The following is a 27,899-nucleotide window of genomic DNA, read 5'->3' as shown; positions in this document are numbered from 1 at the left end:
GAACTGCAAAATCCTGTTTTCACTCATGTCTTTTTTGTTTTAATGATAGCTGATTTTGGAGTCATAACCACCTGTCAATACATTAAGCTCTTTCTTCTACCATTTTGTAGAGTTTTTGGATCTTCCAAAGTTGAAACTTGCTCTATACCTGGCCGGAGATTAACTCATGTTAGGTTGGGTTACCAGCTCTGAAGACAGACCGGCTGATGAAGTATTAATTGAAGTAATCACAATCCATCCTTCTTTTCTTCTTAGTAGTTCTAGTAAGAAGACAGCTTGACCCTCCACATGGTGTATCTCTGAGGTGGGATGAAGGCCTGGGATGTGAAACGAGCAAGCTCACATGACTCTTCTATCTGATTTTGAATCATAGAGCTATAGAGTAAAACAATGGCTTGTTGCAAGAGGTGTTAAAGATCATCTTGTTCCAACCCCATTGCCATGGGCAGGGACACCTCGCACCAGAGCAGTCTGATCAGAGCTCCATCCAACCTGGCCTTGAACTCTTCCAGGAACAGGGCACCTACAACTTCACTGGGCAGCCTGCTTCAGTGCCTCATCACCTTCACAGAAAAGAATTTTTCCTAATATCTAATCTAGTAGTGCTCTCTTTCATTTTGAATCCATTCCTACTTGTCACTACATGCTCTTGAAAAGAGTCTCCATTTTTCTTGTATGCTCCTTTCAGGTATTGGAAGTCTGCAGTTAGGTCTTCTGAAGTCTTCTGTTTTCCAAGCTGAACAATCCCCATTATCTAAATTAGGCAGGGCTGGGTTTTGTAACACTGCCTGTGTTTCTGCCTGACTTTGAGCTGAGATATTCCTTCCAGCCAGTGCAGAAGCTGGAGTCATGTCTTGAACCTGAAACTTGCACATTTCCAGTTGGCACCAGCACTGCCACAATAGTTCTGCTTCCAATTCCGCATGCATCTCTTCAGCATACCTCTCTGGTGAACATTATGCAGAAACTTATGTACCTACTGGTTAGAAAACTTCAACTTACTAAGAAAGAAGAGAAACCTAGCCCAGGAAATTAAAAATGGAGCTTTGGGAAGGAAAGATCAGAAAACAGGTTCGGGGTGACATGAATAGTTAACAGCAAGATTAAATAAGGTCTTCTCTTGACTTCCAAATGAAAAAATAAAATGTAAAAACCACTGAAGATTGGAAAGTTAGTTTGATTGCTATTAAGTAAATTTGATTTATTAAGATAATGAGGAATATGATTCAGTCTCTGTGGTCTTGCTGATCAACAAAGTAATACTTGTGGCACACAGTGTGACTCCTCATTTTAATGACTAGGCTTTTCTTCTGAAATCAAACTCTTGCAGTAACATGGATAAACTCTGCCACTCCTCATTATTCTGCAGTTCCGGTGATGGACAATTGGCACGTAACCTTCATTCACATGCTGAATCTGCTTTGTGTATGCATTATACCTTCATATTTCAGTTTTTGTAAAGTTAATAATTTTATTTTTTTTAAGTTAATTATCAACTTCAGAGTATAATGGAAGGATGAATGAAAATGTGACATAAGATAGTATAGTATAATTTGAATAAAAAAAATTTTTACAGGATATAATTTTGTATACTTTTAAATTTATTTATTTTTAATAAAATAACCAGTTGCATTCTGCTCAAACATTTTACCTTCAAGGGAGCCATTCTTGGTGCAAGGCAAAATTCTAGCAATTCAGGCCAACAGATCCTTAGTCTTCAAAAGTCAAAATTAATTTGCTATAGCTTAATACTGCTCATTAAAATTCACAGCAGTTATTACATGGGAAATCATTATTGTTCTAAACAGTGTCCTACTTTCAAACTATAAGTCCTATGGGTAACAGCCAGCAGTCATGTTGGTTTCATGGGAAGCATTGCTACACTATTTTGATTATTCCAGATTTGCTGCCTAAAGGTTCCCTTTATAGAAAACTTATCCTGCTCTATTTTGCCTCAGGATCATTTTCAGTATTTTAGTGAATTGATGGCTGATCATTTTGTTCAAAGTAAGTTTGCCTTCCTGGGAATATTAGTCAAGTCATTGAAAGGTAGAATTCCTCTCTGGGTTTAAAAATGAAGTTTATTTGTATTAGCTATTCCAGTGGTCCTTTGATAAACCACTGTGTGATTACTTACAAACCAAGTGCACTGGTTCAATGACATGCAGTTTGGAAGGAGATTTTTCCCACCTTTCCTGCACTGCAGAACTTTGTCACACAATGACCCCGAGCTGCCCTTCCAGCAGTGGCAGTTACAGCACGTGGAGCTCTGAAGGTTTCCAGAGATACAAGGAGGCACTGAGCAGAGCTCTTGGAAGTTTTTCTCTCCTCTGGATTGTGCATGACTGCAGGATATGCAGAATGAATTGTATCCCAGAAAATGGAGTCTTTTAGAAGAGAGGAGAGTTTCTTTGCACTGAGTATTTTGTGTGTATAGAGAAAAAAAAAATATACATACCATGGCTACTTTTCTTTAAAGTGCATTAAAGAAAAACTGTAGTCAAATTAAATATAGAGAATATTTACTTCTGGGAGGAATAATGTGAAGAATAATATAATCATCACCATCGGCAGCAGCAACAGCAGCTGCATGCAGTTTGGAGTAGTGCAATAGGGAAAGTAGCCACCGCACACACTCTTGTATGTAATGTGGCTCTTGAATATAATGAGAGAATCCAGTATTCTCAACAGAAGTTTTCTTGGCTGAGGATAGAAATGAAGTGGCAAATTAGCTGAACATTTTAAATTACCATAGCTATTAAAGAAATTCATTCAATACATGTTGTACAAAAGCATGCTTGCCTCTGAGAGCAGCACTGGTGCTTTCAGCTGGAGGGAGGGAGGGAGGGAGGGAGGGAGGGAGGAAGGGAGGGAGGGAGGAAGGAAGGAAGGAAGGAAGGAAGGAAGGAAGGAAGGAAGGAAGGAAGGAAGGAAGGAAGGAAGGAAGGAAGGAAGGAAGGAAGGAAGGAAGGAAGGAAGGAAGGAAACAGAGGAGTTATGTGTATCCTAAAGGATGAAGACATCAATTTTGACTGGGAAAAGGAAGAAAATAACTAAAATGCCCTTTAAAATATCAAGAAGATTATTATATTTAAATAAAAGAACTTTTTCATCCTCCCAGGAGTAGCCCAGTTTAGCTCACACCGTGGAATCAAGGGATGTGGTCAACTGCTTGCGTGATCTGCAAGAGTCTGCAATGGTTTTGTCCATATCTCTGCCCTACGCTCTTGTTTTTTAATCACAGAAGAGAAATGGAAATGTTTTGAATACATTCACCTTCTAAAATGTGCTTCTAAAGCAGATAAGACAAACCATATACTGAAAGTACCAATTTCTTTTCATAAGTGTAGAAAGGAGGCCACAGTGTGCAGGTTATCTGCAGAATTTGCCTTCTAGATGTCTAACATAACAGGAAATTAATCCTGCCTGAAAGACACTAAATCAGTTAATGACTAATTGTGATGATGGACTCTACGTCATTTAACGTGCCATAATTTTCTCCCACTCTCATGTTTATCAGGTTTATTTTCATCAAAGGCCTTGGAAGCAGAGACTCTTTATTACTTTCCCAGTATCTTACAGTGCAGTATCTACTCCTACTCCTGGTTGCTGAGCTGGGTTTCATGACCACACTACTGAGAGGAGCAGTGACCTGTGTGGGTACTGGAATTGTTTGTATCATACATTGTGCTTGACTTTATACCATTCTCAGGCAGCTTATCCATAAGCCCACAGTTCTAGATACAGGAACTAAGTAAAGGAAATGGAAAGGCTTGACACATTTCCTATAGAGTCTTTGATTTCATTTTTTGCTCAATCTTCTACCTGGGTAGACAATGTTTGACTCATTAACATGCTTTTTTTGACTCACTTCCGTTCTTTTCAGTTTGTTCATGTCAGTGAAGGCACTGGTTTACATTCCACCTGACTCTTTACACCTGTTTCTATGAAATTATTTCGTTTCTGTGGTGTAAGTCTTTCTTCAGTGAGGCAAACTAACCAAACAGTAAGCCAGCAGAACCTGTGGTTACTAACCCACATCAATTCCCTGGTGCCATTCCCTACACAGAGAAGACTGATGGGGATTAGTGGAATAACCCTTAGCTCACAATGTCATGATGCACTGCAATTACTCCTAGTTGTAACCACAGTGATCCCTTTAAGGACAGCTTCTGAAATGACTTTCCAGTTTCTTGGGGTCTCACAGTTTTCACTGGCACAATTGTTGTGAAAATGTTTGCTTTTGTCTAACAGAGGCATTATGGAAACATTCACTGGCTTGTAAACCTCTTCCAAACATATTTATCTCAAATGGATGTACTTTAAATATAGGAACTTTTCCTTTTCACACATTCCCAAATTCCGACCATCAGATTTTTATTTACTTTTAAGTTTCTAACTTATGGCAATTCATTGATTTTACAGTGACTTCAGAGATGCTTTGGATGAAAGTCAGTCTTACTGAGTTAATTTATTTTTTATATAATATTTAGCTGTAGTCAAATTATCCATTGTAAGAAATGCATTTCTTTATATGTCCTCTGTTACTGGATGATTAAGCTTTAATTTGCCTCAACTAATAAACCCACTGTGCTTCTGCTTGGGCGAGTTGTATGTACATTCCTCGGGGGATTAATCTTTATGTTTCCAATTTCTTCATTCTTCTGATGGTTTGCTGTAAGAAGACAGAGTTACTTAACTATTGCAAATGATGCCTTCTGCAAATCCATACTCTAGAAAGTTCAGGTTTGTAACAAGAAGCCATAAAATTTATTAGGCCAAACCTGGTGCAGTTAGACAAAACCACATAGAAATTCTCTGGCATATAAGCTCTCCTTTACATCTGAAATGGAAGCAACCTACTTCAAGTGAAGTACAGAAAGCAGTCTCAGTTCAGTTTTATTACTGCTATTCACCATGACTGTCTCAGAAAGTGCACATCTGTGTGGCTGAGAGAGCTGTTTGTAGGGCAGAGGTGATAAGGTCAGTAGCCTCTGCTGAGGAGAGAGGAGGGACAGATTATTATCCCCTGTGGAATCACAAGGATTAGCAGAAGAGATACAGTGAAAAAATCATGTACTGTGGGATAAACTAACCTTCTTACTGATTTCTTGAATGTATGATTTTTACTGCACAACAAAACAATAAACCTTGTGTTCAGACTGACCTTCTGAAAATACCACAGATGGCCACAACTGTTCTGAAGTGCCAGCATTGAGTTCTAGTGTCTATTAATGACTTCTTCTGTGAAGGCATACTCATGTGCATGTTACATTTGCCAAAAAGACCCTATTTTAAGATTCATATCTCAAAAGAAGGTAACAGAACTCACTCAAACCTGAAATTAAGGCACAGAAGACACAGCCGTCAGAAGGAAGAATTTTGTGTGTAGTAATTGCAGAATCTGGTGAATGACAGTACCTTCACGTTTGTGGCCATGAAGATATCCAGAAATGCCATGTCTGGAAATTCTAGATGCCTTTCAAAACTTTACTCATCCAGAATGATTGCTGAGAAGCTCTGCCTGTCAAATACATTATTTCCACAGAGACCTAAAATTTAAGGATATTAGAATGGCAAGATTTACTTAAATTTCACATGAGAATTACTGTGCAGATGCTGTTGAAACTCTAAAAAATATTTCATATGCAATTTTCATTAAAGTTAAAATATTAGCTGGTCAGTGAACAACTATCTGTTTCCCATCCAAATGAATTTCCTTTTTGTGCTGTTGTTTCAGGTGATTATGTAGTCATGACTATATACTTCGACTTAAGTAGAAGAATGGGATACTTCACTATACAAACATACATTCCCTGTATATTAACAGTTGTTCTTTCCTGGGTATCCTTTTGGATCAAAAAAGATGCCACACCAGCAAGAACAGCATTAGGTAAGTTGTTAATAATTCCCTTTTCTGATGTTCCTGCACTACTATTTGAAAATGTAGCTTCCTTTCAAAGATACCACTAGGTATACCCTTTGGATTATTACTACTATGTCTTGCAGAAGCAGATCTACTTATTACTGAGATCACTGGGTTTTTTTTCCTGTAACAGGGCAATTAAAAGTAAACTAATCTGACCCATTGGATGACACTGACACCTATTTTGCATAAAAATCTTGAATTAATGTCTGTCTCCTTGTTCTCACCATGATATTTTAGTGACATTTTTGAAGACTTAATTAATTGCACTGCTGGCTTCCTTCCCTTCTGTAACTCTCCCCCACTGGCAATTATGTCTTATATATACAGAAAACTGTGGGATATAATAGTATTAACTCATGCAAAGTGTTTTAGCTTGCATGCTTGAAGTTAAGCTTCACACTGGGTGTATTGATATTTTTCATAGATTGTGAATATTTATGCTGGTTTGGGTTTTACAGAAGCTCATTTTTGTCAGGACCAGCATGTGTATTTTGGCAATGTGCTTTAGTGTACACTTAGAATTGTTGACTTAGACTTAGATTTTTTTTTAACATCTGTAGGAAGACCTGCAGGTTTTGACAGCATCAAGGGTATAGGACTGTGTAACAGCCAATTATATATAAACATCAGAACCACAGGAGAAACAGTTCCTTAGTTCAGATTGTGATTTCCAGGTCTGCCAATATGAGCTGATTCAGAAAACTACCAGTCTAGGAAAAAAGGGGAGCCTGTGTCAAAATTTGCATGTCTGTTTTCAGCCATTCCCAGTGCTTCATTGCATCCTCCTGCTGGAGTTTGTTACTATGTAGGTCCATTTTTCTGAGGTTTTTTTACAGGAAAGGAATATTCAGTCCTCATTCTCTCCATGTGAGTGCCAAAGGGCCAGTACACCACAGCTCCAGCAACAGGATGGACACAAAGACTCACAGTTACTCTGTTATCTAGTAACACCTCCAGAACAGCAAAAAAACCATACACAGGTGAGGACAGAGCAGCTTACAACTGCCTGTTCCTGGCTGGGTAGACTTGCCTCTGATAGCCAGAAAATTGAGCAATAGGTCTTAAGTATAACTCTCTGCTGAACTCTTAAATTGAACTCTTTTCTTCTTAAATTAGGTGACTCAAGGGAGATAAGGAAAGATTGACTGTTCTCCATCTTTTTTTAAAAGGGAGTCTGAAACCCCATGCATGGGGAGAATCACGCGGCATCCTGCTGGATTATCCTTCTTAATGCAGAAGAAAAAAGAGACAAAAGACATCTAACAGTTTGCGTTATTGATTTGCCATAAGCATTTTTCATATCCTGTACCTAAGGGTGGTTGCCCACACCACAAAGCTCATTTTTCCACAAAATTAGATACAGAAGTATTTTAGATCACTAAGCACTAGTGTGACTCTCCACCTCACCCCTCAGCCAGCAGGAAGTTCAGAGAAAAAATGTATTCAGATACTGAAGTCATTAATTTGGAGTAAGAACATAAAAATGAGTTGTGTCAAGCTTCTTCTCTATGGATGTCATCACTCACTCCTAAAACTCTGACTGAGAATTTAATTTCATAGGCTAAAATATGACTTTTCTAAAAGTAAAGCCAAGTATATATGGGTCACTTCTTTTGTGCACAGAATCCCTTTGCTCCCAAATCGACAATGGCCTCTTGGCTCCTGGGATGCAGTGAGCAGGTGCTCCCATTGTGCTGCAGACCTGTATGTTTAATGCAACTTACAAATCTGTCTGACCAACGGCACACATCCACATCTAGACAGTGGCACATGGTAAAATTGTGAGTAATGCAGCCCAAGGCAAACTGCTGAAATTGTCCTACTAATTAGTTGAAAATAATTGTAGAGACTCTGTGCAACAAACCTTCTCCGAGTATAGCTGCATTAATGTAAAGGACTAGCACCAGGGAAATATTTATCTCTCTGAAATTAATGAATAATTTCCAGAGTTATTGGCAACTACTCACAGTTACATGGAGGACAGGTTTTATTTCCTTCTGAATAATGCTAGCTGATGCATTTCCATGCTGGGAGAAAAAAATATTTTGGGTTTGGGACCATAAGTATTCTTTCAGCAGTGATGTCCAGAGACATTAAAACGTTCTTTAAAAACTTGGTTCTTTAATCCCCTTTTTACATACACTTTGAGGTACTAAGGCCCAGACTGGCAACAAGATTAACTCAAGTCCACCTAAAGAGTCAGTGCGAAAATGGAAGTAAAATTTGAGTGCTGGATGAGAACTGTGTTTTTTGATCCTGAGTTATTCTGCTCTTCGTTCAAAGAGAAAGAACTCTCTGCAGCTTCTATTTGTATCTAGTAATCAAAATTATCTCAAAATGTTCTAAGTCAAGAGGCAACTTTTCCCTGAAGAAAAATTATGATCTGAAAAAGAATAGGTTATTTTCTGTGAAGATGAAGGGAATTAGGTTAAACTGAAGCTTTCATTCAGTTTCCCTGTACTTTTCAAAATGGGTATTATATGTAATAGGACCAGGCAGTTACTACAGAGAAAGATTGAGCTGCAGTTTAAAAAGATACTGTGGGTATCAAGGCCAGAAATGTGTTGATGCAAAAAAAAGATACAGATGATATTTAATAAAAAATGAACATTGCTTTCCTTGCCATTTCATCTTTACCTCATTCACTAGAAAACCAAGAAAGTACTCAAAACAGGGCCAGAGCAGAAAGATGGAGTACTAACTTTATAGAAAAGCGATAGCATGCATCAAAGCAGAAGACATTTCCTTTAGTGTCCCACCAACATAACCTCAAGAAAATTAAAAATTAGCCTTGCTGACCAGAGTTCCTAACACTGAAACTCCTGCCACCTCACTTTGCATATGGCAGTCCAGTAAGCAGATTTCAAGCAGCAATAATTTTAAATAACTGTTTAGACCAATGATCTAAAAGTTAAGAGTGTTTTCATGCATTCTGTAGAGCTGCATAATTTGATCTTCTAGTCAATCCTTTTTGTTACATCAAATAGCATCTTTGCTATGGGATTTACTGGGAGAATATAACCTCCCAAAATGGTATTTGCACAGAGACTTGTAAGCTTACACATACAATTTCTACCTGAAAATTTTGATGTCAGGTTACCTCAGAGCTGTCCTTAGCTGATACTAAAATTCTGTTGAAATAGATAGTTCATGAGCCCTGTGAATTTCAATAACAGATGCAAAGCTCACTTTGCCATATGGGACTCCACAAAGTGAGAGACTTCACAATTTCATCTGGCAAGACATATGCATTTGAAACCACTCAACAAACTGCATTTCCTTAGCATGAGAGATGAAATGAACTAAGGATATGGAAACAAGATATTGTATCTGGAAATAATGGTGATGAATTTTATTCATACATACACACATATATACATACACACACACACACACACACATATATTCTGATTTTTAAATGCACAGAAATACAAAATTGTATCATCTGGTGCACCTTCTTTCTCTTTCCTCTCTGCATGTATCCCCATAAACTCATTTTAAGATTTTAAAATGTGTGCCTGTTTGCTAGATGTAAAATTGATACACTAGATAGAATTTTCATAATTTCAAAAACTCAGTGCTTGTTTACAATGTGAGCAAGAATCCAGTTGCAAGCATGAGCTGAGCTGATGTTTCATATTCAGGCTTAAGGCATGGAGTAGGATACAGGTGAGTTGAGGACTTGTGTGCATAAACTAATGATTTTTTTTAGCCTTTTAATAAAATCTGTCCTATCACATGATGAGTGGGAAACAAAAACTTACATTTGAATCCAGGTAAATGGGACTCTGTGTGTTGTACTGGAAGAACTCTATAGGTTTTGAGGATTTTTTTTAAGATAGTAAAATGCCTGAAAGCATGTACATGTGGCTCAGAAAAGGACACTTTTGTGTCAGAAATCTAAATGTGGATTAGGAAGTGTTGAAGAACTTGATTTTATATTGTAGGGTATGTCATGGTCTCTATGTGGTTCTTTTGAAATTAGTGACTCCCAAGGCCCAGATCAAGCCCATACAGAAAGGGATTGACATATAGTTAGTAAGGGTCAAATCAAAGCCAGCCAGTTCACACCTCCTGCACTTGGGCATCTCTGCAGTTGGCCACTGTGATAAATGTGTAAACAGAGTCTTTGCAGCTTTTTTAAACCATCAGCAGGGTACAGAACTGATGTTGAGGGGTCTGGAGAGGTTGCTGGATCATGCCTACCCTATCTGCTTATACTGGGAGGTGGCATAGATTTCAGGAAATAGCTTTTAGATGTCCAAGGCACACACAAAATCCACACTTTACACTTCCTATCAACATTGCTTTCATCTTGGTTATTGACTTGTGATTTTTTCCAGAAACTTCCTGTTTGTTTATTTCTGGGTAATAGGTATATAGGGAATTCAAGTAATCATTATTATTCAAGGTTGAGACATAGGCAATAATTTGCCTTCTGTCTTTTCCAGGGACTTTCTGTTATCTTGAATGGAGAAGGTTGTTCTTTTGAATCACTGTAGCTTGTAACTTTACAAGTCAGAGATGGACAATCCTTCATATAGAGAAAGTAGTCAAAAGTAATCCACAGACACTTCTTTCTCTCCAGAGTGCTTTTAGTGAGAAGTTATTTAACTATAAGGCATAACTTCCATCATTCCTTGCCATTTCAAACACTATGAACCATTGTGAAATATCATTTTAACTATAAAAAAAGAAAGATTACCTTATGGTTATGCTGTTTGTTGAGAAGGTTCTCTCTTGAGACTTTGTTGTGGGAAAGCTTTATTTTCTTTTCCCTAGCCAGTAAGAAGCTGGATTTTTTTTTTCTATCAGAAGACATGCAGTTCATAACAGGTTGGGAATAGAAAGACTGCTATTCCACAGGAATTAAGAGAAACTGTATGTATTACTAGGAATCAAATAACTTACATGACATAGATTTCATTTTAGCACTGGTTTTATAATTTTGGATATTTCACACTAATCCCATTTTGTTCACTATTACTAAATCAATCTCAGAAGTGATGCTTTGTATGAATTAAAAAGGCTGTCTCTGTTAATGTTGCATCTGAAGTTTGTATGAGAGTCTTACTCTGACTGAGCAAGTAACATTGATTTCCCATACTCAGAAGGAAAATGGCACTGGAGGACTCCCAAGGAAGCAGTGGTGTGAAGACATACTTTCAGAATTCATGGTCAGATCTTAGCAGAATCTTTTTTTTTTCTCCCCACACCTCTTTTTAGATCATAAGATTTTTCCTGAGAGCACTACTACTGTGGAATAGAACATCTTTCCTTCGGTGCTTACTAACTTTCTTGATTTTATTTTTCTGGGTTTAGTATCTTTTCTGCTTCATACTTCTCTTCAAAAATTTCTTCATTCTCTCCGTCACCCCCATCTTCAACCTTACTGGGATCAGAAGGGATGAAGAAAAGCATATTGAGACGCATAGGAATGTCACTTTTGCAAAGATGAAAATAAACAGAGAAAATCTGTGTTTACAAAATAACTTTTTCCCTACTGATACTATTTTCCATTATTTCTTAGTACTACCAAATAAATTAATTACTTGGGTACACTCTGAATTCCTGTTTTATATGTTTATTTCCAAAGATTCTTCTGTGATATGAAGAAGTGATGTAGCACACAATTAACTCAAGTTTCTCCCTGCAGGCATCACCACAGTATTGACCATGACAACTTTGAGTACCATTGCAAGAAAGTCATTGCCCCGTGTCTCCTATGTCACTGCCATGGATTTGTTTGTGACTGTATGCTTTCTATTTGTATTTGCTGCTCTGATGGAGTATGCCACCCTCAACTACTACTCAAGTTGCAGGAAACCAAACTGTACTAAGAAGAAAAAGTCGGTAAGATGGGAGCATTTAAATTTCTTTTCATGTGCAGCTCAGAGAGCAGATAATCATTTAATGGTAGCCTGTAATCCCATGGCACTTCACTCCTCCAAGATTTTCCCAGTGGTGTGATCTGCCCTGAAAGCTGATGGAAAAGTCACCCACAGTAGCAGTAGGAGCAGTTACATGCCTGCTGAGTGAGGTGTGTTCCTAACAGAAGCAGCCTGCTCACCATGGAGCAGCAACCCTGCCTACACATCTTTTGTCCTCCAATTACTGTGCTGGTAGCTGGTGAAGTCTCCCACTGAAACAGGTTGCATAGCTTGTATACAAATAAATGCACATCAGTGAATATTCAAATGCATTGCTATTTCATGGCTTAACAGGTCTATAAATATTTATGAGCAGAATTTCATTGTCTCTGCTGGGAACTAGCATTTGGTTTAAGCCCTGTGCACAACAGTGCAGGCTCCCAAGGACAAAAATGGAGGTCACTTAAAAAGGTTTTAGGCATGGCTCATTTTTGGCCAAAAAACAACTTTTCATTGTAACACCCAGAAAAACACAAAAGCTATCTATTTAGAATCAACTAAAACAATAATGCAGGAAGAATTGCCTGGTTTACTTCATAACTGACTATAAGAATGAGAGGGGGCATTTTAATAGGGAAAAAAAATCTCAGTGTAAACATATGGAAAGGGGCTGACCACTAGAGATCAAGCAATAATATTATTTGTTCATAATCAGTAGTTGGAGATGTTGGATGCCATTGTATGTAATAGACGAAATAAGGACATTTGAAATCAGAAATCAAAGCCAAATAGGAAAAATGTGAAGAAGGAAATTGAGGAGAGAGAAGCCTAAATTTAGGGAATAATAGGTCATGATGTAAAAAGGGGTTGAATGAAGAGCTATAGAAAATGATTGAATGAAGAACTAATGAAGGAAAATCTGAAACAAATACAGGATTAGAGAAAGTCTAGAAAGCCACAGACTTAGTCAATGACAACTCCATTAAACTTAAAATAGCTTCTTACAAAAATGCATTGCTCACAAAAGCAAAAAATTGTTACCAAAAGAAAAGTTTGAGATCAAAATGAACTTGCTAGTGATCAAACTAAAGTTACCATCCTACAGAAAGACTGAATTAAAAAGTCATGAGTAACTTTGTTAGTAGGATGTAATTCCAGACATGTGAATGAAGACATGAGAAAACATGCAACATTGTCAAGATTTAAATCAGGACCAGAAAAAATGCTCAGTTACCTATTGTTTGAGCATTTCATAGGTTAAATAAATATTTTAAGTCTATGAAAACCAGTCATGAATTCTGTTGAAGTTTCATGCTGTTTTCAAGTGTCCAGAATATTATGCTGAATATATACAGAACACACTGCATGGAGTGTTTTATGCATTTAAGGGCTTGATCCAAGGAATACTATTGAATATAGATGCATGTGAAGCACTAAATATGTTTTCTCCTGAATAATTCTTTTCTTATCTTTATTTAAGCTACCTGATGTAAGTTTTGGTCATGTAATGGTAAGTAAGCTACTTTATTCAGTGAGAGAATTGGGGGCACAAATAGATGGTTGACATTTACTTGCACTAATTCCTGAGAGAGCTGTATTGCTATGTTATGCTTTACCCTGACTTCACTAAAAATATTGCCTTGCTTTTTTGTTAAAAGGTCAGTTTGTTTTCAGCTGTGGCAGAGGAACATAGCTGCCTCTTTCTATAAGGACTTATCAAGTGATATGAGAGGGAGAAGGGTCAAGTATAGAATATTATGTGTTATTTTTACCTCAGAAATTTTGTGTGTCTGCTTTACATAATACAGAAGTTACTACATTTTATGAGAAAGTAATAAGCACGTTATGTCATAAACTTCTATGGAGTTTTAACTAAGTTTCACAGAAAAAAAGGAAGTTCATTTATGCATATGCAAAACCTTTAGTAAGCTTTCAGGTGGATTTTCAAATAATTTAGGCACACAAGTTGAACACAGGTAGCTGTACTCTATCTACAAAAGGAATATGGGGAGTAGCAATAAAGTTGGAACAGAGCACAAAGTTGGGTCTCTAAGCTGTGTGAATACCTGCTATAGTGTATGCAAATATAAAGCATTCAGCAAGCCTGAAGCCAGTTTACCAGCTGGTTGAATGGTCTGCCATCAGATAAGAACAGATCCAGAACTCAAACACTGGGGTTTGCATTTCTTAGGTTGGATATGATGAAGTTTCTCATTTACAACTGCCAGATCTATGTTATTACCCTATCATTTTACAAATAATAATATATACCTTTTTTTTAAACATGAGTTCTCTGATGTATTTTAAGACCTCATATAACTTAGAGAGTCTGCTTATTGGCAATTAGTGGTTTACAGCAAGCATCACATCTATCCACTTTCTACTGCTGTCACTCCCTGGACAGACTTTTCTGGAAGATGAAGTTAACAGAGCATGTTGAATGGGTAGCAGCACTTTCCTTTTTCCAATTAAAAGCTATAGGGAAAGATAATTAAAATGACATTAGGGTTTAAAAACCTTTATCTAGAGCTAGTCATTCTGATCTGCTTGGAAAGCATCCTACAGCATTTTCAAGTTTTTTACTCACTCTTTTCAGGTTTTTTACCCACTGGTTTTTTTTCACCTTAAGTTACTGAGCACCTTTGTCTATACTGAGGACATTGTCTCTACAAAGAAACCTTCAAATTAGAGCTTAAATAAGCCATGTCGCTGGCTCTCAAGATATCATTTTGTCTTTTTCAGTTTTGTAGTAATGACACTTAAAAGGTGAATTTTATTAATCTTAGTAAATCCATGTTCAGGTAATCCCAAGCCTTTTCTTTTCCTCCTAGAAAACACACATATACCTTGTCAGAAACAATATTATTAAGCATGTTTAACAGTGCACCTGAGCTGCCTTGTCCAAGGCCCTGGAGAAGTGCCTTGCCCTGGCAGACCTCCTGGGTGGGACTGGGATGGTGCCCGCGGTGTGTGCGCTGCTCTCCCAGCCCCAGCTCAGCTGGACACATCGAACGTGGGGGGGACCATCCACCTTCCCCTCGTATCTTGTTACTTCAGGATAGCTCCTACGTGGCAGAGATTAAAACAACCAGATTAATCTCTCTGAATTATTAGGGCGGTTATTTTATCTTCTGTCCTGAGCAGATAGTTGGTACAAAAAAACAACAACAAAATACCCCAGACATGAGGAAGTTTCCTTTGCAGAGCCAGAGCACTTTTTTATCATCACTCACCAAAACCTTTCTGAGCCTTTATTTTTTTAAACATAAATATTTTAGACAGGCATGGAAAATTTCAGTCCCTGAGTTGGAAATGCTCATAAAGACCTGCAATAAATATACAATATGTGACACAGTCATATAGCAGAACTCCGTGTATACTCTAGTCATAGTCTTTTCTTTCCACAGTACTAGAGTAAAAAAGGATTGCTTGTACAATAATCTTATATCTGTTTGACATGGCAACACATTGTAAGGCCCTGAAACAAGCCACACAAAACTTTACAAAAGAGAGAGAAGACCATACAGGTGTAATTTCTGTCATCTAATCTCAGAGATAAAGTCATTCACAACAAATAGATTCGCAATAATCAGCTTCTAAACTGCAATCTGCTTGCAGTTCACAGAAGAATGCACCTGAGACATTTTAGCATTTACTTATGATAAAATGATTTGTGTCTAGAAGTAATTGACTGGATTCCACAGGGCAGTTGTTCAGGTGTAGTTGTCTGTGTTGGCAGTGCCAACATCTAAGTAGAGGGATGCCACATCAAGTTCTTAGCTCAGGCACCAGCATTTTTAATGAGATGGATAATACTACGGCATGCCAAAAGATTTGTAGAAAGCAAATTAAGTCAGTATGAAAAGGAGACATTTCCCCTGAGGCACATCAGTCATATCACCAGTGTTCCTCACATCCAGAAGGAGAGTTTTCAGGAACCCCCTAACACCTTCAACAGGAAATGTTGAGTACTTTGCGTAGTATGGAAGCAAGAGCCCAGAGCATTTTCCTGAATGCAAGCAGCTGTAACCAGCTTATTCCTGGCACAGCCAGCACGTTCCTGCAGGCAAAGCCAAGGCTTGGCACAGTGCCGGGGAGAGGAAGGGCCTCAGGTAGATAAGCCAGGCTGCCAGGGCTGCGTCTGCTTTGTCAGGATGGTACTGACAGGCAGCAAAGCTGATGGGACCTTTTCTAGTGATGTCAGTGGAGGAGGTGACACTTGTGAAGATGGAATGGGTGGTTTAATGAGAGGGGAGACTCTTGTGAGAAGGCATCTTGCATGCCAAGTAAATGATGTGACAGAAAAGCTGACAAAGTGTAAATAGGGAGTACATTGAAGAAGGAAACATCTATAAGCATGAATGCTGCTGTGAGGATGCATGACATCAAAATTCCTATTTCTGAGCATGGTTAGTGTGATAAGCACTAAGGGGACATGCCTCGGGATTCAGTACAGGAAATCCTGTACTGAAATGATCACTATCTATTGCTGACAAAATCTGTTCTTAAAAATCATAGTGAAGTTAAGAGGCAGTGAATGCACCTATGTGAAGTGGAGGACATTGTATAATTAAATGGAGAGGGGGGATATCTTCCTTATTTTTGAGAATCCATCTTAAATGTAGTAGCTGCAAGTGTTTAAAACAACTTGCAAATTATATTCTGACAGGTAAGTGAATTCCTAAGTGTGAAAAAATGATTGCTTTCTGCTGTGATTATTAATTTTGATCTGCGCCATCCAGGGAAATTTGTCAAACTGTTGCAATTTTTTTTCTCTCCTCAGAATTATTCTGTACTTGATATGAGACCGCCAACTACAGTCATCACATTGAACAATGCCATGTATTGGCAAGATTTTGAAGATGCGTGTGTCTATGAATGTCTGGATGGGAAAGACTGTCAGAGCTTTTTCTGTTGTTATGAAGAGTGTAAATCAGGCTCATGGAGGAGAGGACGGATTCACATAGACATCTTAGAACTGGACTCTTACTCTAGGGTCTTTTTTCCTACATCCTTCCTGCTGTTTAACCTGGTCTACTGGGTTGGATACCTCTATCTTTAAATGTTGCCTGTAGCCGTGAAGACTGCTGTGTTTTCTCACTGCGGACGGATGCTGAAAGTGCAGAAAAAGTGAAGGACACAGTCAGTTTCATCTCCAATTAAAAAGACCACATTAACTTTTACCATCACAGAGCCTGATGAAGAATTTTAACATGTAATTTCTTGAAAAAGAAAAACATGGAAGAGTTCTCTCCTAACTGCTATTTGTTTTAAGAAAAAAGTTCTTACAAAGTTCAGCTGAATTTGTAGTGTAAGCGATGTTTATGAATAATTATTGTATATTAAAATCTCTACTATTGTCCCTTACCATAGGAGCTATTCACAATTCAAGCAAAGTTTAAATATGTAATTTTTATTTTTCATTCTCATACTTTCTTCAAAATGCTGCCATATCCCTAAGGCTCAGAGAAATGTACACTGGCACTAGCAAATAAGCCAAAGCTGATGAAAATCCTCTTTTGTATTTAAATTTGCTTGATACCACAGGTTTTGGGAAACTGACGATCTCCTTGATATGGAATAACCACTAAGCGACACTAAGAAATGTCTGGTAGGATCAAAACGTGCACATGACTTTCTGTAGAGGTCTGGGTTCATTGAATTAGCCACTTACCTACACATATTGGTTTTAACTTAGAGGTGAAAAGGCAGACAGAGAAGAAAGCTATCATTTGGATATAAATAAGACTTGCCTATCTGTGAGGCAGCTGTAGGCATAACTTCTACAGTTTTTCAAGCTTTTAACTGTGTTTTCTACGACTCATTAAACACAGGATGGTCATTGATTTCCAAAGTACTGTACTTGAAGCAGGACAAGATTCCTCTTGTTTGTGTCATTGTAGCAGTTCACAGTGCATAGCCCATGAGTAAAAATTATAATAGCACCAGGAATATGTGACTTTCTTCAGATTTCAATCTGCTAAAAAAGTGTTTTCATGCATTCTTATTTTTTCTCTCAAAGTTGTATTATAAAATTGAAAAACATGTGTGCCAAAGGCCTTTTTTTTCCTTTTCATAACATTAAACACTGCAATATTTACTCACAGTAGTTGTTCCCTGTGCCTGAGCTAAAGACTGAACACTTGTGGCTTGAATAGTGCATTACAGGAACTCAATTGTGACACTTGGATTAAACATGAAATAGCTGCCACATGTAGAAAGAGGTTCTTTTCATTCTTTTCCAAAATTTTCAACTATGTTTTACACTAAAAAAAAATTTGTATTTTTCAAGGTATTGACCATTGAATTCTAAACTACCCATTTTTTCAAAAACTACTTTTGCAGTATTGAACTAAGTGATGTCTTTTACAGGCTGTCTAAATAATTGTTATTAAGCAAACAAAATACATCCAGAATTAAATAGCAATAGCTTTTCACTACCCTTTGCATGACAAATTGTTGCAAAAGATTGAAGTTAAAAGATAATTAAAACAATAATTCTATTTCTTTTCCCTTTTGGAGATAATTTTTTTATGAACTCAAAAAATGTGTGTCTCTTCCAGGCAGTATTTGATGAAAAAATGAATAGTGGATGTGACTTGAAAGGAGTTCCTTTTTCCTCAAAAGGAAAACCCTGCAAACAAGCAAAAGCTAATGCAACAGTACTTCTAAAGGAACAGAAATGCTGTCATGTTCTTTGAAACATCACTGTCTCTCATTGCTGTTGCTGTGTTCTTCCTCTGAGTTTTAATAGGGGAAAAAAAAAACTAACTCAACAGTTAATTTTAATTTTTCAAAATCTTTCTTCTGTTTTTACCTTGTCTCAAATATCTGAAAACTAGTTTTGTTTAGGTCATGGAGGGGAATTACTTCTGTAAGGACTGAAAAAATTCAATTAGAAGCACAGAAAAGAAATATTTTGAGGCAGAATCAAAGCCTTATTTTTAGAAAGATCTGCCCAATCTGATGTCTTCTAAACCCACGATAACCTTCTGATTTCAGAATGCATGTTTAAAAGTTTGCTAACTCTAATTAGCAAATTAACTGCTCTGTAAACCTGTGTCCTGCACTTGGAGGTATAGACTTAATTTCAGGATGACAATGATATTTTAAGTAGTGCAAGAAGGTGATTAAATTTGAGTTGGATATCCTGATCTCTAATTATTAATTATTCTACTCTAATAGTCACCTTCAGCCATATTTTGGAAGAATACTAGAAATATTCCAATAATGGAAACCATTTTCCTTAAGGGGGGTGATCCTGCAAACCCTCTGCACAATCAATTGATTTTGGTAGTAGTATTGAGACAAATGATGCACAATCAGGTGCCTTCCACCATTAGATCTTGAACAGGTAAAGTGATGTTTATTTAACAATTCCACGCTGTGTGAGTTTTGTGGGAAGTGGAACATTCCCATGTGAGATGATGAGTGTATGCTTTTCCTGCACTTGTGCTCATGGCAGCTCAGGAGCCCTGCTGAAAGCAGACAATCCCAACAGATCCTTCTTTGGAAGACTGATTCTGCTAAGTCCATTCATATTGACAATTTTTCTGACTTTTTTCATGAACAGAAGATGGAAGCAAATAATTCCAATTTTTCCACTGTCCTAAATCAAGAAAGAAGCTGCAGACACAACTGCCTTGTGCTCTTACAGTGAGAGCAGAGGACATATTTTGCTGTGTAATTTTTTCTGATTTGGGGTTATCAAAAATTGATTTTTATGGAAGGCTGGCATGTTCCTGAATGCACTCCTCTGCTTGTTCCCAGTAACTTGGCTTACTGTCACTGCTTTACTGCTCCATGCTTTGGCAGGTGCTGAGAAACCTTAGAGATCAGGAAAGAGAGGCTTTCTATGATCTGCATCATTTAAAATTGGGGCCATTATGGTCTGCACACATCTATGTGCCATATCCTTCTGTAGGAGTAAGAATATCCTCATTCACCTTCAGGTATTCTTTCGCTTCTTTTGCAAATTGGCAAAAGTTAACATTTTGGGGTGGTGTCCCATGAGAAATATAAGAACTGTATTTTAGCATTCTAGAATATGTTCTTATCATATAATTTCATACTAGAGACTTGCATTTATTCCACTACTTCTTTTTACCCTTCCAAGGAAGGGAACAGAGGAAAGAAAAACCAAATGAGCAGTGAAATGAACACATTTGGCACATTTGGCTATGTAAAACCTCAAAACCAAGTATCTTCACGTTACATTTGTTCCTTATCAAAGTTGCAGAAGGGATTGTGAGTTTTTTAAATAATCACCTTTGTTTCTCAGGACAATTTAAAGTCAGTCCTCTTATTCTCCCCTTCAATTAAAAATTCTTGGGCATTATTTGTCTTTATTGAGGGCAGCATTTCCAAGGCCACTAAGAATGTATAAATAATATTGGTCTGCTTAATTCAATCTTCTCTGTTTTCCTGGCTCTGATTCATAGCATATTGACAGCTCCTTTTTTTACAGCCACTCTTCCAATAATAAAGAAAAAAAACCTTGTAGCCAGTTTTTGCTCTCTCAATGTCCAGCAGTAATGGGGAACTGCAGTGTCACACAATTTTAATATAACTTTCTAAACAAAAAAGTAGGGGTGTAGTTTAAAACACATCAGGCATTTTGATAACCTTTTCTTTCTCATGTTCTCCTTAATCAACTCTCAACTGTGTATTGCTATTTTGTGCATACCAATAAAAATGATAAAAATTACAAAAGCTAGAACTGTCTTCACAGAGACAATGATGAGTAGTGAAGCTAAAAGAAGAAAAAGAAATTATTTTTTATTGCTGTGCAGCTCTTATCTGTTGCAGTCCTCTTATTCAATTTAACCCACAGCTAATTCCAAATCATCCACCTGGAGGTTTGCACATTCATCAGCTGGAACAGCAGTGACACATGAGCCTTTAACTGATAGGAAATTATTTCTGGAACTGCAGGCATACTGCCAAATAACTCAGACAGATAGCTATCTTAAACACTTCTGCAGCTCTAATGTGTCTTGGTGTCTAGCATCTCACGTTATTTCAAGAATTTATCACCATGAATTATCTTCTTACTAGGTCATTTCATGAAGGGAAGGCTGTTTACCTCCTTTTTATACAAAATTTTGCCGTATATCTGATAAAATGACTCTCCTACATGACTGGATGCCAGGTAGCTCTGGAACTGCTGACAGACTTTGTGGGAAGGAAGATTCAATATTTTAAGACAGACAGATTTCACAGAGTCACAGAATCAAATAGGTTGGAAAAGACCTTGGAAATCATCAAGTCCAGCCTATGACCTAACACCACCTCATTAACTAAACCATAGCACTACATGCCATTCCAGTCTTTTTTTAAACACCTCCAGGGACTGTTTCATTAGCCTCACCACCTGGAGGGTTGGTGTCACCTTCTAAACTGTAAAACAAAGTGCCCACTGAAACTTGTAAAAGCTGTCCATAACAAATTGTACTTTTTCCATTGGCTGCTCTTTCCTGGTTTCCATATAATGCAGTAAGAAAAGGTAAGCCATATCCCATAATATTAGATATCTACACAGGCAGATTATTTTTTTCAAGGTATCTTCTTCTTCTTGCTCATGGTGAAATGCTTGTGCCTCTTACGTCAGTGCCTTTATAATTTATTAATATGAAAGGACATCCCTTAACATATTTCTCATCTGAAAGTTAGAAAGTGGGACCAGTGACCTTCTGGAGTTCTTCCTGAGCACCACAGTGTGTGATCAATATTCTAAATGTCCTCAACCTACAGACTGAGCATTTCTCTGCATTTTCTTTATTTTTCCAAACAGTCTGTAGGTTTCTTATTTCCTGTATATCAAAAGGCTGCAGTGGAATTTCAGCAGTTTACCAGAATCCTTCCTTCTGCACTCAGCAATTTCATTCCAGCAAGAGATGCAGAGCTTAAACTCAAGGCTCATCCAGATCTCTTTCCAGAAGACCGTTTAAAATAGGCAAAACGAGACTATGGATTGGGAATGTATTTCCACAGATGAAAGGTGAGATTCTTTTTCCTTTAGAGGTTTTTTGGCTTTTTCCTTCAGTTAATTTTAGATTTCTCCTCCCTCCACAAGCATAAAATTAGCTCAACTTACACTTGCCTACTGAGAAAAAAGTATAGTGTTATTAGTCTTATTCTATGCTTCTATGCCCACCACCTTTTTATGGTTCATCACACTCTCTTCTTGAATGGTTCTGGTATACAAGTGAAAAAATGAAGGCCTTTCTTCCAGACTCAGTGGCCTTAATAGTATTACCTTTCTCCCTGGGATCTAGGAGAAGTTCTTTCCTCATAATTTAGGCCACTGGTTCAGATACTAAAACCAAAGCTATGTTCTATATCTAAAGTGAAATTATGTTTCAACAAAAAAAAAATCTTAGCTTGAAGTCAATTGCTTTGAGAAGTTAAACAGTAATTTTTTTTACACTGAACATTTGGTGGATATTTTAAAGAGATATGATGGCCTACAACTCTGTCTAGCTAGGACTAAGTCCTGAACCAGGGATAAATATTGTTCTGACCATCTAGTTTACCTAGCAGCTCTTTCTTTAAATGACTTTGGATCATGACTGACTTCAAGCACTTAGTTAGTTACTGCTGACATTCCTTAAGTGAGATATCCAACATCTGTGATGATGTATTTCTTTCTACAGACTTTACTTTCTTTTGCTTTTCTTCTTTTGTCTTGGGTCCTCAAGCTGGTGTCTGTATGCATCTGGACTCCTCAAGGGTTTTCCTAAAAAATACATGACATTAGAGAATAAAATTAATTATGAAATTCATTGCCTCAGAGATGGACACCTGAGAATTCTCTTCTTTCTACCAAAACATTCATTTTGATCTTGTAATCATTTGCTGTTTATAAAGGACAAGCAGAAGACGTGGTTGTGTTTATTCATATGTCTAGGGAAAAGCTTTCTCAAGGACTGAACAAGGCAAAGCAGGCACTGATATCAGCCTTTAACTTGACGGATATTCTTTTATCTGGGTAAGGAATGGCTCTTGTCATAGGAGATGCAACAGCCTCTGGTGTCATTGGAGCACCCAATAACTTGACCTGGAGGCCTAAGCCAGCCTGTGGAGCTTATTATAGGGGCATGCAGGTGCTCCCTTTAGTGTTTAATACAGCCCCTAATACTCTTCTAAAGTCTCTATAACTTCTTTCAGCAGTGCTTGAGACAGGAAGCTGTACTGACACAATATATTCTAAAATACAAAGAATGAGATATCCACAGTGAAGCTGGTGATGGCTTGTTACTGAGACAGTATTAGGATTACAAGTTTAAAACAAACCAGACCTGCTAGGTCTGAGCCAAAACTTCCCACATTAATTAAGACCATTGACCAGAAGAGGGGTTTAAGTTCAAATCAGCAATAAGGAAGATTATTGGATGATATTCTGTAAGAGTTGAATCCATTGTTTGGATTCAAAACTTGTGGAGTGTTTGTAACATGAGTACTTAATGTGAGATTTGTGATTTACATACTTAAAGTGAGGCCCAAAACAGGTAAATGCTAACATTTTCAAATTGCACATTAATATAAAATGGATGAAGAGAACAATACTGATGACATCTATTTTAAAAACTACTGACAAATGTGAAATAGAGCATGCTACAGAGTCCATTCCGTGCTTACAGAGCTCATGGGATCCTTAAAATGAAAGCAACTGTGGAACTCATGGAAAGTTGGTTAAATATTTGCATTTGACAGTATAACACAGGCAGCCAGGGAAGTACAGCAATGCCAGACAGAGTGCTGCAGAGGAAAAAAAAACAGAATAAGCTCCCACAAAACACTTCCTCTGAACAACAGTGGGAAAGCTGGTGCAGAGATTACAGTATCACACTCCCTTATTCTCTTTTGCAGTCATTCTGGAGTCCTGTGACTTTTTTGTCATCCACAATCACTTGTGATACCATGGACCAAACTGTGGCTACCACAGGCCATCACCAAACCCCCACATAATCCTGGTCTAAACTCTCAGTATACTGCTCTCAAAACATTTTTTTCCACCATGACAACACATGATTTTTTTTATAAGTGAGTGTAATTTTATTAATCAAATAAATACAGCCAACTATGTGCCAAATTGAATTTTCTTATAGAACACAGACAAAATTTTAGATTTCTAATTATCCTTCCTTCCTAAGTTTTTGTTAGGGGTGTGTGATTTCGTTGCTAGCAGTGCAGCTTGTGATGTCATAGTGAAATGAAAGTACAATTATGTGCCCAATGTGCCTTGAATAATACAGGTAGCACTAGTACCAGTATGTCATTCTAAGTTAGATAGCCATCCCAGTGATCCCCCAGACTGACCTAATCAGAAAAGTCAAACACCCATGTGCTTCATCTCCTCAAGTTCTCAGACAATGACTTTATCTTCTGGATCACATCCATTCCAGTTTACTTTGTGTTAAGAAGTAGGGCCGTGCGTCTAGAATACTATTTATATTCGTATTTTGATCCCAGCATTTGTATTTCTGGATACAAATAAATACACATTATCAGAAAATGCAAGTATGGCGTGCGTGTGTGGTGGTTGTATTTTTCTTCTGGAGTTTGAGAGCTTAACAAAATAGAAATAGATTTCTGAAAATTTCCTTGAGAGAAAAGGCATGGTGTGTTACCTTTCTAATAGGGTGTATGGTGTTTTTGAAAGTAATTTCAAATCAGTCTTTAAAAAATATTTTCAACAGTGAGCATGAGCTGACTAAATTGCAAAAAATATTTGAGACAGCAGTTTATCCATGAGTCTAATTTAAACTTGGAAGAATATGCTACAAAATTCAAAGAGAAATCAAGAAATAGGCTGTGTCTTTTTCATAAACTGCTTGAATGTAAAGAGTCTGCAATTTTAAAATTGTGATAAAATTTGGCTTCAAAACTTTCCTAATCCCAAAGTTTTCAGTACTCAGTGAAATTTACTGGTAAAACTATCCTCTGTGTTTTTACAAGACTTACTTTTCAGCAGCCACCCATTGTTAAGTAAGACTGTCTTCTTGATTTATGCTCTTTGAATGTAATTTAATTCCCGCCTCTGTGCATTCATGACCACAGAATTGTCAGTCTCAACCCACTCCAACTGTGAAATGCCTACTTCATTTTAGGATTCCACTCCATAGTAACACTGGAGCTGACAGCTGGGCCACAGAAAATGCCTAAGATAATGCACAAATTTCCCAGATCTCTCATGATCCCACAGATTTCCCTATCTGAGCTTGTTATATTTATACTTTCTGTATGTTCCTAGCACTAAGGTATGTTTTTCCAAAGGACATTTTATTTCACAAAAACAAATTACACCCAGAGTATTTAATTCAAACTTTTCCTAAGAAATCTTTTTTTTCTTGTTTTCACTTATTAGTTTGACATGCAATTCATGCTTTATCCCCATTTGTGTTCCAATACAACTAGATACTTACCTGACCTGTCTACTCAAAAATAAACAAGGATTCTGTACTTCCCCAACAGCATCTGACCCTTGTTATCACAGTTAGTAAAATGCATTAACCAGGTAGATGTGGTTGTGCCTCACTCTCCTGGACAACTAGCAAGCATAATTGTTGCCATGACTGTTTTCTGCACATTAGTCATTTCCTCTTGCCATTGTCACAGTGTGAAGGCAATGCCAAGCTCTTGTCCCTTGCAGAATTTGTCCTGCAATGCCAGCTATATTCTTGCAATTATCCAGGGAGCCTGAATGTGAGTTGAGCACACTGGCCATTCCAGAGGTTTAAGGTGCTCATCCTGCCAAATTCCGGAGGCTGTGACACATCCCTCAATTTAATAACATTTCCTGCCCGGTAGGCTCGAGCGTGCGATAGAGTGTGATGATGAATCGTGCCAATAAGTTCTGCCTTTTTATGTCACCCTCTGTCTCACCACCACAAATCTAGTTAAGAACTGAATTACTGCTTGGCAGTTTTAGTTAAAGTAAACTCAGTTTGTGAAATGGAAAATGAGCAAAGCTGAACATCAGGGAGCTATCTAGAAAATAAGGAAGAAATGGAATAGACATTTTCCTACTGACTGATACTAGAAGACCACTGTCACTTAATAGCCACAGTAAAAAACTCACATTTTAAAAGTTGGTTTATAAATGGAAAGCACCTGTGTTAGCAATGCAAAATAATTGGTATATGCTGAAGCTTCTCATACCAATGTGTGCCTAGTTTGGGGGTTTCTTTGATTGATTTGCATGCTTCTTTTTTTTTTTTTTAATAACTTATATTCTTGTAGAGTGCAACAGAACTGGCCTTAAAAGAAAGAATTTTTCATCTAAGGAAATTCTGGGCCAACAGGAGTTTCATTAGTCCATTCTCTAGTCTCGAGCAAACAGTGCATACCATAAAAAAAAACATTTTTATATACCATAGTGGTTTTGGATTCTAGGTTGTGAGAAGATGGAATATATTTACAGAGAAAGTCTTAGTCTAACAGTGTCATGGATCATAGCAGAACCAAAAAGATGCTTACTGATAATGTGCAGTCTCCTTGTGTCTTGCTGTTGTCAGGTAGAAGTAAAGGTGCACCAAATGACAAAGATAAGGCAAAGCAAAAACCCCCCAAACTTTCACTCTTCCTAGGTAAACAAAGAAGTCCTTGCTATTACCTGTGACATCCATTCTTTCCCTCCGCAGATAAACAGCACATCTTGGGTCAGATAGGTCTGAGCACTGCTATTAGGCATCCTCACAGCAGCCAGGGCACTGGTACCATGGTCCTGCATGTGCAATGACCAGGAGGGAAAACAGTCCTGAGTCCTGTACAGCTCAGTGCCATGGTCACCTGAAATGCTTGAAAGGGACTGTAAAACACACAGGAGTGGAGGCTGTGACAGTTCATCCAAAAGGAATCCTCACTGAAAGCAACCATGAATACATTAATGAAGGATTAGATTTTATCAGAAAATAGTAGATTTTAATGCATTTAACTGTAGGTCAAGACACCACAAAACCCATTTAAAATTGAATCTACAAAGTTCCTATTCAGCCTAAACCTTACCCCTCCCAAACCCCAAGAGATTCTGTTTCCAATATTTTTTACTATGAAATACTCTTGTTTTAAAGATAGTCATGCACTTTCTACCAGAGAAAAGTTGGTAAATATCAGTTCAAATGCTTTGACCATTATTTTGATAGGACTGTCCACTCGAAGCAATGACAACTATAAAAGTTAAATGTAAAATTCCCATCGATTCCCCTGTTTCTCACTATCCGTGCTAGTTGAAGTGTAAATGAAAGTTGCAATGCTTCTTAACTGATTATACAGGGAATCTATCTAATAATCAGCCCAGGACTCACTGGATTAATACCACATGCATGCTGTCATTACTACACATTGACTGTGCAATCGACAACTGAATATCTCCACATCCAGTGAACTATAAATCATGCCACTGTCCACTGCTGGCGCTTCTGCTGAGGGCTAAACTGGAGTTCAATAAGAAAAGGCATCACACTCTGTAGGAGAGCAGACAGATGCCACACATCAATGCAGGCTGGTAATGAGCCAGCAGAGCAGCACAGGGAGCCCGTGAGAAGTGCTGCAATGGTCAGGCTGAATGCAAGGTAATGAGCACAGCTCACACAACTCTTTAATAGGTTATATTATGGCTGTGTCTCGCACATCAAAGGAATTCATTACTGCCCCATGCTCTGCTCTGGTTACTACAGAACAGTAACAACAGGTTTTGGCATGTCCTCCCTACCCACAAGGTCAAGGAGGATGCTGAAAAACCAGAGGGAACCTATTAGACAGCTGCTAAGATGATCAAAGGCCCAGAGCAGATGAACTGTGAGAAGCAGAGGAACAGAGTTCATTTGGAGCTGAGGCTGAGGGATGTTCTACTTGCAAAGTGCAACTACTTGAAACACAGAAACAAAGAGATTAAAGCCAAACTCTCAATCTCCTCTCAGCATTGCTGTAAGGTAGCAGGGGACAGGTGCTTGACCTTGGGATGCTTAGGTTGGAGATGAGGAATAGCTTTTCCACATTACAGTACTGCAAGAAAGGGGCTGCCTGGGAGGGCTCAGGGTGCTTCTGCCAAAAAGACTTTACACATCTGGCTGGATAGATCTTGGCCTAGTGCTGGT

At 37.8% G+C, this 27,899-nt stretch overlaps 1 protein-coding gene across 2 annotated transcripts in view; it reads left to right on the top strand.

Annotated features, from left to right (window-relative positions):
- GABRG3 (gamma-aminobutyric acid type A receptor subunit gamma3) overlaps positions 1-23,657 on the top strand; it is a 297,671-nt gene extending 274,014 nt beyond the window's left edge. For both annotated transcript variants that reach the window (XM_074535749.1, XM_074535750.1), the window contains 4 exons: positions 5,741-5,893; positions 11,586-11,782; positions 13,280-13,309; positions 16,583-23,657. In XM_074535749.1, the coding sequence (XP_074391850.1) occupies positions 5,741-5,893; positions 11,586-11,782; positions 13,280-13,309; positions 16,583-16,861 (659 nt within the window). In that variant the 3' untranslated portion in view covers positions 16,862-23,657. The remainder of the gene's footprint in view (positions 1-5,740; positions 5,894-11,585; positions 11,783-13,279; positions 13,310-16,582) is intronic.
- The last annotated feature ends 4,242 nt before the right edge of the window (positions 23,658-27,899 follow it).

This window comes from Zonotrichia albicollis, chromosome 2, assembly GCF_047830755.1.
Source record: "Zonotrichia albicollis isolate bZonAlb1 chromosome 2, bZonAlb1.hap1, whole genome shotgun sequence".
NCBI classification, from domain to species: domain Eukaryota; kingdom Metazoa; phylum Chordata; class Aves; order Passeriformes; family Passerellidae; genus Zonotrichia; species Zonotrichia albicollis.
This window is presented reverse-complemented; position numbering and strand designations above follow the sequence as displayed.